This window comes from Copadichromis virginalis, linkage group LG19 (genome assembly GCF_057382275.1).
Source record: "Copadichromis virginalis isolate Kocher_CV1m ecotype Utaka linkage group LG19, C_Virginalis_male_GT1.1, whole genome shotgun sequence".
Classification (NCBI taxonomy): Eukaryota; Metazoa; Chordata; class Actinopteri; order Cichliformes; family Cichlidae; genus Copadichromis; species Copadichromis virginalis.
Window position 1 is genome coordinate 10922317 of NC_140636.1, and position 15789 is coordinate 10938105.

A 15789-nucleotide genomic window follows, 5' to 3' on the forward strand; every position below is an offset into this window, starting at 1 on the left:
TCCCTGTAGTGTGTGGTGTCCTTGACAGAAAGCAGAGACTTTGTTGTCAGTAGAAACCCTCCGTCGTACACACTTGGGAAAGAATTATGCACACATTATTATGGTTTGTTGACACTCAAACTGGCAACCGGGTAACGTGGGTTGTTACCGAGGCTGTGGAAACTTCTTGTTTTTTCCTGCAGTGATCTGTTGTCGGATTACTGCTACCAGTTTCGGTTTTGCTGCCCTCTAGCGGCCGATGCACATAGCTGCGTGTGTGCAGAGTAATCTCCTCCCCAGCCGCCACTGTGTTTGTGTATGTGGAATGCGGGTCAAGCGGAACTCAAGGCAAAAACTGCGCTTCGCTTCAAACTCAAAACAGCGGCTCGCATCGGCCTGACGTGCTCTGTACGTACTATGCAATTTATTTAAACTCTACGCTGTTTTAATTCAGGTGCATATGTACCAGAATTATTTTATCTAGACATTTGAGCGAGTTTATATTTTTAGTATGGACGTACTAGCAGTCCGCTAGGAAAACGCGACATCGTCATTTAAAATGGCGCCAAAGATTAACCTCAACCAGTGGATCGCTGGTAAACCTACCACACTGTGCCCTGCTGGTTAGCTGCATAGTAGCGAAAAGGCAGTGTTGTATTAACGATGAGTTTAAATTCACGTGTTGTTTTTGATTTGGTGTAGTTTGTTTTGCACAAGAATTGACCCTTAACCTTTGACAGCGCGCTGTCTGTGCCGTGGGATTTAGTGAGTGGCACCGTAGAACCCTGTGTTATGTTAGCAACATCGGCTAATAATGCTAAACACAATCTACATTACGTGTAGCCTCCAGCTAACTAGTTAGCCGGTGTGCTAACCAACAACGTCAGCGAAACATAAGGTGTACAATGACGTTAGACAACAAGATTAAATATTCGTGATACGAATTAGTATCCATATGTTCTGTTTATTAAGTTAACTTATTTGTATATAGCGAATGTTGTTGCTAACTTAAAAAAATATAAACATGCCAATTTGAGGCGCCGGTTAGGGATGGGCCTTATGTTACATAACGGAAATAGGAGATTAGCAACCAGGCTAACATTAGCCATGTAGAGTTGCAATGTGACTTAAAAAAATGCAACGCTCCGTGGTCTGCTTAGAACTTGCATCCGTATCCTTATAACACAAGGCTGCCAGAATAGCACCGGGGAGCATTTGTTTTGATCAGCTGGTGGCTTGAGCTAGTTTCTCGTAATTTAGCTCGTACTTTCTGCAGCCTGCTTGCTGGAAGGAGGGGCGTCGCACAGACCCTGGCTAGCCTGCATTTAGCCTAGCCAGCTAAATTAGGGTTAGCACCTTTCTCCCTATGCGGGTTGGCGGCGGATTCTGAGAAATTTCCTCCTGTGCTCTTGGGAGTTGAGACTCCGTGCACGGGCAGCCTGATCTTATAACAGTGTTGCTTCCTGTCAGTGCAGCATGCGGTAACTTCTTCTCGAGCAGTGCCTGGTGCGTGCGTGCGTGCGTGTGTGTTTATACAGCCATGCTGGCTGATCAGGACGGAAACCGGTGGGATAGTGACAAGTTCTTGGACTGTTGTTGTGCTTCGTTCTCATATGGCAGAAGTGATAATTTAGCACTAGCATGGCAGTGATTTAAATATTGATTGATCCACTTTTGCCCCCCCCCTACTGTTGGGAACATATTTCACCACAACATGATCGTTTTCTCAGATTTTGCATAATCAATACATCATACCACCGTGTTTAGCTGCAGTGAATTGCAGCTAATTGATAATACCCAGAAGAATATTTTTGGTCAACATGTTTGCTTTTGGTAATGGTGTAACTGAGCATGATTTGGTTACAGCATTGTGCAAAGCCACTCACCAAAAGTAGCATTTACTAACTGACTCGACTTTCTTTGTGTGAGGGGTTTTAAGGCAGCCTATTAATCTTACTACCAAATCTTTTCCACAGTTGTTTATCGTGTACCTTTTCATCCTCCCATTCTGTATCTCCACCTCATTTCTTGTTTGTGAAGTGCCCTTATGCCGGAGCTCCGCAGACAGGTGACAATGAAGAGAAGCAGACACCCCAGCAGCAGCGATGACTCGGACAATGGAAGTAAGCAAAAATATTGTCTCTGCTGACTCATTCATACCAAGTCCACATATAGATGGGAATGAGGGTTGGCACAACCCTGCCAGCACAAGTGCCAAGCACCGAGATAAGTTCAGACAAAGCGAATGACTTCATGAAGTCTGGCTATTTTTAGAAGTAAAAGTAAAGTCTTTTGACAGCTTCCTTGATAACCATGACACTTTTGCTTTGCAGTTAGACTTGAAAATGTATCTCTAATGTTATTGGTGTCAGTGTGAGTAAGTCTGTACTTCCATGTTCAGGAAAGAAGAAAAGAAAGAGAAACAAGTGCAGTAGATGGACAAACATAAAGGAAAAGCAAAAGAAGTCATGTAGTCCGAGAAACAGGAGACAGAGTAGGGACAGGAGGAATGTTTGGACCTTTAAAGACATCCTGGCAGGTCAGGCAGATGGTCTCAAATCTGGGAACAGCTTGCAGTTGTTGGTTTCCCTCAGAGGTTGGACTTTTACCACATTGTTTAAAATGCTGCCCGGAGCTGTAAATTACAGAAAGCAAAGTACATGCTTCATTATGACTGAGCATTCGTATCATTTTGCCATCTGTTATAAAAACAAACCCCAAGCGCTTACTGGAAATTGCTTTTAGCCTGGTCTGTTTTAGGGTTTTATTAGACAGACAAGTTAAAATATTTAATGCCATAAAGCACACCACAATGATCAAGCACTTTTTATTGTGGTTCTTGCAGTTGATTAAAAAATCAGAACAAAAAAACCCCATTTTGATCATCAATTTCATACCTGGCCCAAAGTCAAATTGGCGACTCTAGCTGATAAAATGAAATTGAAAACAGAAAATGTCAGTTGCCCCAGTTTGACTATCCAAATGAGCCAGGCGTTTCTCTCAAGTTTCCCCTCATTGGGGGAAATCCAGACGTATTTAATGGTGTGAAGTTGTTTATTAGAAAATCAGCAGACTTGGGCTGATGCTCAAAGAAGAAATGTGGGTCTGTACAACAGTTTGTGGTGTTTCTGTTTCAGGTAATTCCACCTGCTGGTCCCAGCATTCATCGCAGCACAGGAGGTGGACTGGGCAGAAACCCTCTGAGGTACGCATTTGGTCTCAAACTATTTATTGTGGTTTTTAAAAGGTTGCTGTAAAACTTGAAATGTGTAGATTATAATTAATGGCCCTTCTTTTTTGTCAGTCTTGTACTCTGGGATCGTACTTTAGATTTTAACTAAAGACGTGTATATGTGGCTGACAAATGAATGTGAAAATGAAAGGACCAGCTGGCAGCACATCTGTAAAATAAATGTTTATGTGGTTGTTTATACGTGTAAGAAAAGACGTGCTATCTTGGACCCACACTCCAATTGTGTCCTTGAGATGAAAGCACGTTTGCTGTTATCTACTGTACAGTCTGTGGACTTGGTCCCTGCAGTCCACTGTGTCCTCCCTTTCACTAGAGAGCCAATCAAATTAAAGCAAAACAATGACTTGAGCCAATGCAGGATCCTAATTTGCTGTCTTTAGCTGTGAGGGTCAATGTGGTCGATTATTTTTCCCTTCCTTTTTTTTTTAACCTGTTCAAACAGTGATATACGTTTTCATACATTCTATATTTATTTATCAGTTGCTTTGCAAAAATGTAATTTAGCGAACCTTCAGCTTTCTTCTTTAAGCTGATTGAAGTTCTTGACGCTGTTGCAGAGACGAGCTTTGTTTTGCAGCAGTTTTCTCTGAAATCTCATTATACACTTAGCAATGTTCATGTTATGTGCTGCAGGTTTTCAGGACGGACCTGATCACGGCCATGAAAGTGCACGACTCGTATCAGCTGAACACCGAGGACTACTACGTCCTAGCTGACCCATGGAGGCAGGAGTGGGAGAAGGGCGTCCAGGTCCCCGTCAGCCCCCACTCCATCCCACAGCCTGTTGTGAGGTAGGAAATAAAAGTAACACATTCAATCTCACTCATAGTTCACTTCGGTGAATAAGAGGCAGCGTAGCTGATGGAGACTTTGACACTTCTAGCCCTTTCCCACTTGTACCCACTTGGGTTGGCTCGACTGGCCTTGGTTTTTATGGTTTTCGATTAGGTGGTAGAACCTGAAACTGTGTACTTAAAAAAAAAAAAAAATGTTTTAAATACCTACTCGACTGGGCTTCTGAGCAGTGCAAAAACGTGATGTCAATTGGCTAGTCAGTGGTGTAACTCAATGAGTCATGAGAGCACGCCTTTATGAAAATCAAAACTGCCATTTTTGAAACCGAGCAACAAATGAAATGGCTACACAAAAAACCCACAGTGGTCCCAGAGTGACAAAAAGCTATACACCGAGCAGCAGGTATGCCATCGCCTTGACGTTCTCCATTGCTTTGGTGTTTGTGTGATGTACAATGAAGTCACGAGACCACGTTGCTATAACAACCCAGCATTAGGTGATACTCGGCTGTAACGGAAAACGTCTGAAACCGAGTCGAGTCAAGCTGAGGCTCCAAGTGATTTAGCACAGCCTGTGTAGAGGTAGATCAAAATATCAAGCTGATGGTGCTAAAATATCACCTTGGAAACCTGTATTGTTTTATCTGTCGACCACTGAGTGCTGAAGGGTTTTCGTGGTTCAGAATTTGCCTTTAGGGGATGTCAGTGAGCAAACACAGTCCGTGTATGATAAAGGCAGCGAGTCTGTATCATCCTGCCTAACAGACATTGATGCATTTCAAGAAAATATGAGTAAACGAAACCCTTATTAACAAAACATTTTTAGAATGCTGGTGAGTTTCTGGTTAAAGCCTCTTTGAGGGGACACCAGAAATCCCGCCGTGCAGGAAATACCCTTCTAATAAAATTACAGCAGAGAAATGTTACAGTGTTACTAATTTAGTAACAGTGTTTCCATTCATTTGTATGACCATGAAAGATAATCTTTTACCATCCTGTCTACTGTTCATCAGTATCAGAATTGTAAATATTACATGTTTTATAAATTTGAGGGCTGTTTAAGTGCAAACCAGGAAATCGCATCCTTTTTGAAAGTGTCATTGAAAAGAAAAGTCCTTGAATGCCTTAAAAAGTCCAGAGGTGCTTTTGGGTCGGCTAGGAGCTACTGTAAAGCCTGCCGTACATGTTAGACCACCAGTTGTTGGTTAATAATGTATAGTTCGATTAAACATGCTAATCTTAGCCTAATCTAGATTCATCCCTACTCTCTAACTATAGGCCCATTTCCAACCTCCCTTTTCTGTCCAAAGTACTGGAACGAGCCGCCCTCACGCAGCTCCAGCTATTTCTTGACAACAACAATCTCTATGAGAAGTTCCAGTCTGGTTTTAGAGCTCGGCATAGCACAGAAACCGCCCTACTGAGAGTTTTTAATGATTTGCTTTTAACTGTTGACTCTGGTTGTGCTGCTGTCTTAGTAACCTTGGACCTGACAGTAGCCTTCGACACTGTAGATCACAACATACTGCTAGCCCGCCTTCAACATTGTGTCGGTTTAAAGGGCACTGTCTTAAAGTTTTTCCAGTCCTATTTGAATAATAGGAGTTTTTCTGTTCACCTTGGTGAACTGTCATCTCCCAGAGCTCCTTTAACCTGTGGCGTACCTCAGGGGTCCATACTAGGCCCCCTGTTGTTTATTCTGTACTTGCTCCCTCTGGGCGATGTGCTCCGTAAACATAATGTGTCCTTCCACATCTTTGCCGATGATATTCAGATCTACCTCCCTCTGAGGTTGAACTGCAATGTTTCTTTGCAGCCGCTACTCTCCTGCTTGTCTGACATTAAGACTTGGATGACTCTTAACTTCTTACACCTTAATGAAAGCAAAACCGAAGTCATTGTGTTTGGGCTTCCTAAAGATCCCAACTTCTCTCTTGACTTTTTGGGACCCCTAACCTCCGATTGCACTTCTTCCATTAAGAGTCTTGGAGTTATTTTTGACAATGCTTTTAAACTTGATAAACAAATCAGCTCTGTAGTTAAGGGATCTTTTTATCATTTACGGATTTTAGCCAAAGTCAAGTCTTACCTTTGCAGGAACGATCTAGAAAGAGTGGTCCATGCTTTTATTACTTCACGGCTGGACTACTGTAATTCCCTCTATGCTGGCCTAGATCGTTCCTGTCTACATCGCCTTCAACTGGTGCAGAACGCTGCCGCTCGCCTGTTGACCGGTTCAAAAAAAAGAGACCACATCACTCCGGTTCTCTGCTCTCTCCACTGGCTCCCAGTTGCTTTTAGGATTGATTTTAAAATCTTACTGCTGGCTTTTAAGGTTTTAAATGGCACTGCACCTTCTTACCTGTCAGAACTCCTTAGTACTTATCGCCCCAGGAGATCTTTGAGGTCAGCCGATCTGATGCTTTTAGATGTTCCCAGATATAAATTAAAGACAAAGGGAGAGAGGGCGTTTGCTGTGGCTGCACCCAGACTGTGGAACAGTTTACCTCCTCACGTCAGATTCTCCAAAAGCCTAGAAACTTTTAAAACTGCTCTTAAAACTCACCTCTTTTCATTGGCTTTTAGAAAGGTTTAATTTATTTGTTTATTTATTTTTATTTGATCAGCGAGGTGTTTTACGAAATTGTGTTCTATTGTATTTTTATCTGTATTTACTGTACAGCACTTTGGTCAGCCTTGGTTGTTTTTAAATGTGCTCTATAAATAAACTTGACTTGACTTGACTTGACCATAGTGTACTGCATGTGCACGATAGTGAATGTGAAGGTCTCGGTTGTGCAGGGTGCTGTCCGAGAAAGGAAAGGAGACGATGTTTGGTAGGCCAAAGAAGTTGATCCGGACATCAGGCACAGAAGTGCTCGGCTACGTGGACATCCGCACGCTGGCGGAGGGGATGTGTCGCTACGACCTGAACGAGGAAGACGTGGCCTGGCTGCAGGTCATAAATGAAGAGTTTACAGAGATGGGTGAGTCACTGAGTACATATTTGTTCTGTAGCTGCTTGTTTGATGGTTAAATCTGTAAGTTATTTTTAGGCTCAGGAACTGAATATAGTTGTTTCTTTTGTTTTTTGTTATATCAAATGTATCAAATGAAATGAAACAGAGCAGATGAAAGCGTTTTAAAGCTGTGTCCACAGCTGCAAGGTCTGAGATGTTGACATCAAGCTTTACACTCTGTCAGCCTGCTTGTTTGCCATCAGTATTCAGTGAAGTTCATTGAAAGATTAGTATTATTATCTATGTATTTATTATAGATCCTTGTTGTATAAACAGACGTGCAGTACAGGTTTGCAGTCACAAAGCTATTTTCTTCAGAAGGAGCGTGAGCTGAGAGATGCAGAGAGCCAGCGAAATCTGTCCTGTTCATCTTTCTTGTCCTTGACACCCTCATAACCTCTCCTGTGCTCCTTCAGCTGCAAGCTGTGTTTATATACAGACTTGGTTTTTGGGTCCAGTTTGTATTTTGAGTAAAGAGTCCGGCTTTTTTTTAGGCTTCTTGTGTTACTGCACTGCTGTTTCCAGTTTCTTTTTGATAACTCTCAGTGTTGTATGTGTTATTGAGCATTTTGTGTCTTCTGTCTGCTTTTAGATGGATGGAAAATGTAGGTGTAATTACAAATTAAAAGCCAAACAAAAAGGGCATTTACTCAGCCCACAGAGAAATATTGATGCTTAAATTGTAGTGAAATTGAAGATGATAAAACCCAGACTCTCCTGCAGGAGGCAGATTTTTTTTTTTTTCATCACTGCAGTCTGATCATATTGTCTAACCAAAAGTGTAAGAGAGCATCAACAAATAAGGTAACTTTATAATACCGGTAGATCAGGACATCTTTATTCATGTATATTTTTTCCCCAGCTATTCCGCCACTGGATGAAATCACCATGGAGCGTGTGATGGAAGAGTTTGAGCGCTGCTGCCACGAAAACATGACGCACGCCATGGAGACCGAGGAGGGGTTAGGCATCGAGTATGACGAGGATGTGGTGTGCGATGTTTGCCAGTCACCTGACGGGGAGGACAACAACGAGATGGTGTTCTGTGACAAGTGCAACATCTGCGTTCACCAGGTCAGCCGTCATCTCCCTTTAAAATGAGAAAAAAACACAGCAGACAGAGGACAAATCTGTCATAATTCCCACAGAATATTGTTCTAAATCTGTTAATGTGCGATATGAAGTCAAATCTGTTTTCTTTTGTCAGTTTTAAACTTTTCCCTGTCTAGTAAAAATATATGAAGTCACTCCCATTGAATAAACTGGCTGCGTATTGCTAACGTCAACAGTTATTTAACTTTTTGTACATGAAAGGACTCAAAATAAAATTCTTCCCGTTTTAATGTTTCCTGTAGGGGAAAAAGATGGATTTTGTTAACTTGTTCAAAGAAAAAAGAAAGTTGCAAGATTTTAGAGATTCGTCTCACTGAGGCAAAAAAAGCGACTTGTCTTACATTTTCGGTTTGCTTTTCATGTGACACACCTACTGCCTGTCTGCGCCGTCATTTCTGCTTGCTTTCTGGAAACTGAGCCACTGTTTGGGTTTCTTTTCAGGCGTGTTACGGCATCCAGAAAGTCCCTAAGGGCAGCTGGTTGTGTCGGATCTGTGCCCTCGGCATCCTGCCAAAGTGCCAGTTGTGTCCCAAAAAGGGCGGAGCCATGAAGCCCACCCGAAGTGGAACTAAGTGGGTCCACGTCAGCTGTGCCTTGTGGATTCCAGAGGTGAAGATCAGTCATAATTTCTGTTTTTTAATCAAATGGTCATTGTGGGACTCTAGTAGCCTCTACTCTTCTTCTGATTGGCTGCTCCTGACAGCTGCTTGTCTTGTTAAGAGTCGTAGGTTTTGATCCCACTTGTTTAAAATGTTGGTAACCATTTTGACACACATGGCAGTGACACTGTGTCTAAGACCACTCTGCATGTACTTGCATTTGTCAACACCATGTGCGCTGACATTTGAGCAACTCGTGTCCTCTTTGTGTGTTAAACCCTCTGTGCAGGTGAGCATTGGGAATCCAGAGAAGATGGAGCCGATCACCAATGTGTCCCATATTCCCAGCAACAGATGGGCTCTGATCTGCTGCCTCTGCAAAGAGAAGACTGGCGCATGCATTCAGGTTATTAACAATCCACGGTTCATTTAATGTGAAAAGCTCATCCAGCACGTGTCAGTAACTCAGACTACGGGAGGAGATTTCCACAGTGTGGGCATTATTGATCCACACCGGGTGAAAGGATGCATCAGTGTTCTTCAGTTTACATGTACTGGAAATCAAGGCAGTGACTTCACACCTCAGCAGGGTGGAGGCTTAAAGGCACAGCAGATCACCCAGCAGTGAAATGTTTTAGTGTGTGGTTTTAGATTTTGTGTTAAACATGTTAAATTCACAATAGTAACAACATAAAAGTAAGGCAGGAAGACAATTTGACACACAGCAGATCTGGACTGAGTGATATGGAGAAAGAAATGATCTCTGTGTATATTTAGGCTGAATGTTGGTGCATGATATATGTGTTGGTAGTGTGAGATATCAGCGCTGTGTGGATGGGCATCCGCCCTAAAAACTGTGCCAAATCAAATATGCGGATCCACCCGCTGCGGCAACCCTGTAGGAAATACGAGGGCAGCTGAAAGTACATCACACTGAGATGGCACAATCATCAAAATTCTTTCTGATACAATTTTCAGAAACCTTAGTGATGTCATTCATAACATTTTGATATATTTGACTGTTTTCACTTCTTATTAAGCTGAAGGTACTTCTGTTTGTTTGAAGTGGGTTTGTATGAGAGCCTGAGTCACAGCAAGTAGAGGGCTGGAGTGTTACTTTGGTATTTGATTGGTTTATTTTGATCAATTAAATACCTGTATGTTGTTTTTGCTGCCCCCAAATGGCAAAACACAGAATTGCAGGTTTAAAGAATAACTAGAGAAGAAATTTGATGTTTCTGATGCTAGAGATTCTTTTTGGTTTGTGTCTCAGGCTGTGCTTTGGTGAATTTGACATCTTTGACAGCATTTCAGTTTTGGCATTTTTAAGTAATAAGTTTTTTTTGTTGTTGTTGTTGTTTTATTTAATTATATATTATATTTCCTGTAGGAATGGGGGACAAAAAAACTAATTTTAGTAAACATTTTTCTGTTTGTTTCTTTAGTGTTCAGCAAAAAATTGCCGGACTTCCTTCCACGTGACGTGCGGCCTCCACGCCAACCTTGAAATGAACACTATCCTCACAGATGACGATGAGGTCAAGTTCAAGTCTTACTGCCCCAAACATTCTGGGCTTGAGGGTGACGAGTCCAGGGACCGCGACTCGGGTGACGAGGAGAAGGAGAGTGCCAGAGACAAGAAGGGCAGGAGGAGAGTGAAGGTGTTAGAGGAGGAAGATGCTGCCTCCCCCTCTTCATCTTCCTGTGTGGCCCCTCAGCTCATCGATAGAGCACTGACCAACCCAGAGGCACTCAGCAAGGAAGAGAAGAGAGTCAACCTCCGCAAACTGAAGCTGCAAGAGATGGAGGAAGAGTTCTACCAGTTTGTAGACGTGGAGGAGGTAACTAGTAACTTGAAGCTGGTGCCTGAGGTGGTGGACTTTCTCTATCAGTACTGGAAACTGAAACGCAAAGCCAACTTCAACCAGCCGCTTCTCACGCCCAAAAAAGACGAAGAGGAGAGCCTGGCACGGCGCGAGCAAGAGGTGCTGCTGCGCCGCCTGCAGCTCTTCACACACCTCCGACAAGATCTGGAGCGGGTAGGTTTTGACTCCACCTGCAGCAGGACTCACAGGCGCAAAGACAACAGCGGAGGCAAGAAGAGAAATGTTATGAAGAGCAGGGGATGACGAGAGAAACGCTTAAATGCAGTTCAATAAATTCTCAGTGCAACATAAAAGTCTGCTGCTTATAGAGGAGAGGAGGGCTGCTGGTCATTTATTTATTTAAAAACCAAAACAAACAGGCTTGATAAAGTCCACAGAGGGCCTTTCATTAGTACAGCAGACATAACTGCTTGTATAGGTACATTTATTCTACCATAACCATCTTTTAAAAGCTGGACAAAACTCTTCTAAGATGACTGATGTTATATAGAATGGACCTTTGGCACTGTGAGCCAGCTCTGTGGTAAAAAACATGGAACAACAATCTTTACCATGCGCTGCATGAAACTACACGATCACTAGCGGTTTATAATGCTTCTTCAATATCTAATCAGCAGGTTTGCCTACTGACTGTGATCCACAGTATTGCTGTATGAGGCTTTAAATGAAAAAATGTGCTCTCGGTGCTGAGTTTGGTTGTGAGAGCTGCCATCTTTACCACATTTGGTGGTGAAATATTCCAGCCCTAAATCGACCTTCTGCAGGTCTCCAAACATTGAAGCATTAATTTTTAGAAAAGCAAATACAATCACTAAGCTGATGGATGTAATTATCCTGCTGTATTTCAAATCCAGCCTGACAGAGTAAGTCACACTAAAGAGTAAAAACAAACAGTTCAAGTGTCATGACTTAAAATAGTTTATCTTCAGTTGCTCTGCTGATATCTGTCCTCTTATATTCTCTGAACACAGCAGGCTAAATCCTTCTCACCCTCTTGCCCTCTGCTGTTGAGATGTTTGGACTGGCTAGTGTTACATTAGCCCAGCCAGTAGTGCTGAGCCTAAAAACTGTCCTGGTAGACACACACAAGCTAGTTGCTGTTTGACCTTGAAACAAAGACAAGTTTAAGTGAGACATTCAAGAAGTTTATGCTCTCTGTGGGCCAGGTGAGGCCCAGGTGAGACATTAGTACTTTTCTGCAGGGGTACTCAGTTGTGTCAGGGAAAGGAAAGCTGGTTATGGCTCCAGTGTTTATATTGACAGTCTGTCTGGTTAGTTAGCTGTGTGCTGTGAGGTTGATCCCAGATTACATTATCACAAACACAAAACATCTGGTTCAACACATCTTAGGTTACGTTACAAATACCAGAGTCTCTGTTACAGAGTGCTGTGGATGAGTCACTCTGTCGGGAAACCTGTTTACACAAACGACCAGGTTGACGTCTCCATAAAGTATATTTAACTGGTTAATCCCATCATTCTAAAACGGATTAAAAATATATTTTGTGTTACTATCACATAACTTGACTGAACTTGGTCAAGTTTCCTGTTTTTGTTTTCCTCTTCTTCTGTAATTGTGAAATCTTATCCAGGTTTCTGAAATTGGGATATCAGGTTTGTTTGTAGAAATGCAGAAATGAGGCACTTGCTCACGACAATTAAGTCAGCAGAAGTGAAAAGACAGCACGACCCGTAGTTGTTGTAGGATGCAATCTGATAAAAGCGTGACTAAAGAAGCTGCTAATGCTCCACAGGTTCGTAACCTGACCTACATGGTGACTCGGAGAGAGAAGATGAAGCGGTCGTTGTGGAAAGTCCAGGAGCAGATCTTCCAGCACCAGGTCCGATTGCTTGACCACGAGCTGCTCAGCGGTGAGTCCATGAGATGAACAAACTGTTAACAGGTTTGCATGTGGTAGCTTCCACATGAACTTTGCATTCATGTTAGTAAACCTAGCTAGTAGACGGTGTGTCCCATCAGCTTTCTCAGGTCTGCAGGTGAGAAAGCTGCACGTTACAAACTGCAACCGCCTGCAGTTCGTAACGTGTTGAGATATTTTGTATTGAATTATAAAAGTGTGTTTCTGCACACACGACTTCTGATGTGGGGTTTGGTCATTTCTGTATATTTGCACCCAGCAACTATTTGCTGAGCTGATTGAAAGGCCATCAGTAGGCGACGTGTTACAGGCTACGTCAAGTAGATCTTTCTGGATTTCCTTGATGGCGTCGCTGATCGCACGTGGAAACTTTGGCGAGAGAAGAGCAGAAATTAGGATGTGACTTGCACACAGGTCATGTTCCTCATCCTATTCCCAGGTCTGATTCGTGCTCAGTAATAAGTCAGCACAATGTTAAAGCTACTTCCTGTATCAAAAGACTACAAATGTTTGCTACATACTAAAAAAATTGAACTGGTGCTCACAGCAAAGCCCTGCGTTCTGCTGTTGGCCTTTACCTGAGGATAGAAATATTAGAAAAAGCAACTAATTTGGCTGGTTGATAATTACAGATAGTTACCTCTCATGTTTTAATAAACCTGTATGTTTTTTGTGTGTTTCAGGCGATCCTTCAGCAAAGGATCTGGAAAAGCTGTTCTCTCTGGGCTGGTTATCGTCTCAGGGCTCCCAGTCTAGCTCCTCCTGGAGCCCCTCTGGACTGAAGACCAAACGAAAGGAAAAAAGGAAAAGCAGCGAGAGAAAAAGCCTGCCCAACTCACCGCACACTCAAAAGAAAGACAATCTGAGCAAGGCATCGGAGACGAGAGATAGCAAAAGTTCCCAGATCAAAGAGGCCGCAGCCATGGAGGCCAGAATCCAACACATCAGCCAGGAGACACCGTTTAAAAAACTCCCAAAGCCAGAGGTCATTCAGGAACCAGCCGTCGGCAAACTGCCCAAGCATGAGAGCCGGAAAGGCCCGAGAAGGGAGGCTGCGGAGCCCGAACTGGAAGCGAGACGAAAACGGGATATTGAGCATGAGCAGGAGGAGAAGAGGAGGAAAAAGGGGAATGATTCCACAGAAAGCTTCACCAGTCAGGGGAAGAACAGGTTTGGGTCAAAGCATCTGGAGAAAACGGTGTCCATCAGACTGGTAGACATCAGAAACTCTGACTCAGACAACTACTTCATAGATGAAGGGATCAAAAGAAGCCCGGTCTCTCCGGATGTGACGAGCAACACTAAATGTAACAAAGCCAGCACGGTGTCAGACACCGCTCCCAGCGCCAAGACCAACGGCTGGCTGAGGAGAGCCTCGGCCGACAGCTCCCACGCATCTAACGGTCCCGAGGCTGCACAGCTGAGAAGCTGGGGGAAGTTCAGGATCCCAAAGAGGAGCGAGAAACCCGCAAGTATAACGGAGCAAAAGCAGGCGGAGCTACACAAGCCCCTGCTCAGGCCACTGACCAACACGCCCAAGCCGTCGTACCCCAGGACCCGACTGCGCACGGGGACGGAAAACGAGGACTACACGTCTGACTCCAAGGCGGGCGACGGCGAGCTGGAGCCCTGCCTGAAACGATGCCACTCACACCAGCTGAGAGGCGACTCGTCACTCAGCCGCCGCTACGTCTCTGACATCATTCGCCGGGGCGTCCTGGCGTCCTGATGACGGAACAACTCTTAGAAATTAAGCTGCACTGTGTTGTTCGGAGAAGAACGACAGCCGCTCTTTGTACCTTTATTTTTCTCTAAATCCTAAACAAAACAAATAAGGCTAGAGTAAAAACAGAGCTGATATTTATTTTTTATTTGTAACATATGTAAAACTGGGAAATATTTTATTTTATTTTGTGCTAGTTCTTTTTTTTTTCCTTTCCTCAGAATAGAAAGATGTCAAGTTGCCACTTAATCGCTCGCTCAGATATAAACAAGCAATAGCATCAAAGTTGGGATTGTTGCTTGGGACCATAAGCTTGCTATGTCTTTTCTTTTCGTCTCTAGTATTAAACTCGGCCATGAGTCAGTTGCACTTAGTGGAAGAATCAGAAGCAGGTAATCCTCAGTCATACTGTCAGTGATCAGGACTGCATAGGCCTTCTTTTTAATTAATCAGGCTTCATCGGACCTCGACCGCTTCAAAGAGGAGGTCAAACTGCCCTTTTAACGCTGTTTAAACGGAGTACTTCTTCAGTCTGTGGTTGTCCTACGCGATGACGCCGGGTGGGGGTGGGTGGGTTGGCAAACTGAAACAGGAATTCAGAATGTTTTACTCGTCATCAGCACTTAAGTGTAATTTGAACTGCGATCGTATCCATCATGTGCCTAACTTTTATTTGAAGCGTTTGCACTACGAGAGGACGGCACAGGTGTGAGTAGAGTTATTTTTACACTGAATAATTAAAACAAACAAAAAAAGAAAGCGTTTTGTACCCTTGGCCGCTGCTGTACTACTGTTATGCAAAATATTATTTTTTTGTTGTTGTCTTAAAGAGGAATAAAAACTCTGCTGGACTGAAAAATGGTTTCTGTGTCTCATTGATGAGTTGTAGAGATACAGTAACTCAGTCATTCAAGGTATATGTTAAAATGCTCTCATCTTGAAGATCTCCTTATAAAAAAAATACATTAACTTTTTTCCTGGTGTGAGTAGTTGGTTCATGTGTGAGGACCTGCGTGCATGTCTGACTCCATGAGGGCCTGTTGCCCTGCAGAGGGACTTCTACTCGCTTTGCAGCTTGACTGAGAACATCAGGAGTGCCAGGTCCACCTATGGGTGCCCTGAATGCAGGTTACAGGTGTGGAAGAGTCTGTAGACACTGGCAAATGTTAGGCCGCCTTCAAACGTCCTCCAGTGTGACTGGTCAGAGCTGGTTTTAGGAGGATGTCCTTGTAGGGTCACACAGAACCCTGTGTGGTACAGCTCAGACTCTACAGGTCTCAGCATGTTAAATGTTAAAGCTTATGACAATACCATTAAAGACTGAGGGCTGCTGAGCTTTATGTTTGCAAAGCTGCATCTAACACACCACGAGACTTCTGGAACAACGTCCCCTGAACAGGTGACCAAAGAGATGTTCGGTAATGAGTCAGCGCCACGTTTGGTGAAAACCAATCACATCCACATCAGCACAAACACGTCATGATGGCTGTTGAGGGAGAGGTGACGATTAGGATCTTAGAGCTGTGCGTAACCTCAGTGAAC

At 43.4% G+C, this 15789-nt stretch overlaps 1 protein-coding gene across 5 annotated transcripts; it reads left to right on the forward strand.

Annotated features, from left to right (window-relative positions):
* Nucleotides 1-110: 110 nt before the first annotated feature.
* Nucleotides 111-15106, forward strand: jade1 (jade family PHD finger 1). Of its 5 annotated transcripts, none has more exons than XM_085441118.1 (12): nucleotides 111-387; nucleotides 2020-2102; nucleotides 2381-2518; nucleotides 3117-3184; nucleotides 3866-4023; nucleotides 6829-7013; nucleotides 7909-8120; nucleotides 8601-8768; nucleotides 9048-9164; nucleotides 10204-10797; nucleotides 12399-12516; nucleotides 13208-15106. In XM_085441118.1, the coding sequence occupies exons 2-12, from the start codon at nucleotides 2027-2029 to the stop codon at nucleotides 14251-14253; spliced, it is 2880 nt and encodes a 959-aa protein (XP_085297244.1). In that variant the 5' UTR covers nucleotides 111-387; nucleotides 2020-2026; the 3' UTR covers nucleotides 14254-15106. The 5 variants fall into 5 exon arrangements, with proteins under 5 accessions (XP_085297244.1, XP_085297249.1, XP_085297245.1 ...); XM_085441119.1 differs by lacking the exon at nucleotides 111-387 and adding an exon at nucleotides 502-575; XM_085441121.1 differs by lacking the exon at nucleotides 111-387 and adding an exon at nucleotides 1083-1327.
* Nucleotides 15107-15789: the final 683 nt, after the last annotated feature.

Bases quoted from the DNA above. Each gene is read 5' to 3' on its own strand.
- jade1 (XM_085441118.1), top strand. From the start codon at position 2,027: ATGCCGGAGCTCCGCAGACAGGTGACAATGAAGAGAAGCAGACACCCC. The intron at 2,103-2,380 runs GTAAGCAAAAAT...TTCCATGTTCAG, and splicing joins CGATGACTCGGACAATGGAA to GAAAGAAGAAAAGAAAGAGA. The intron at 3,185-3,865 runs GTACGCATTTGG...TATGTGCTGCAG, and splicing joins CTGGGCAGAAACCCTCTGAG to GTTTTCAGGACGGACCTGAT.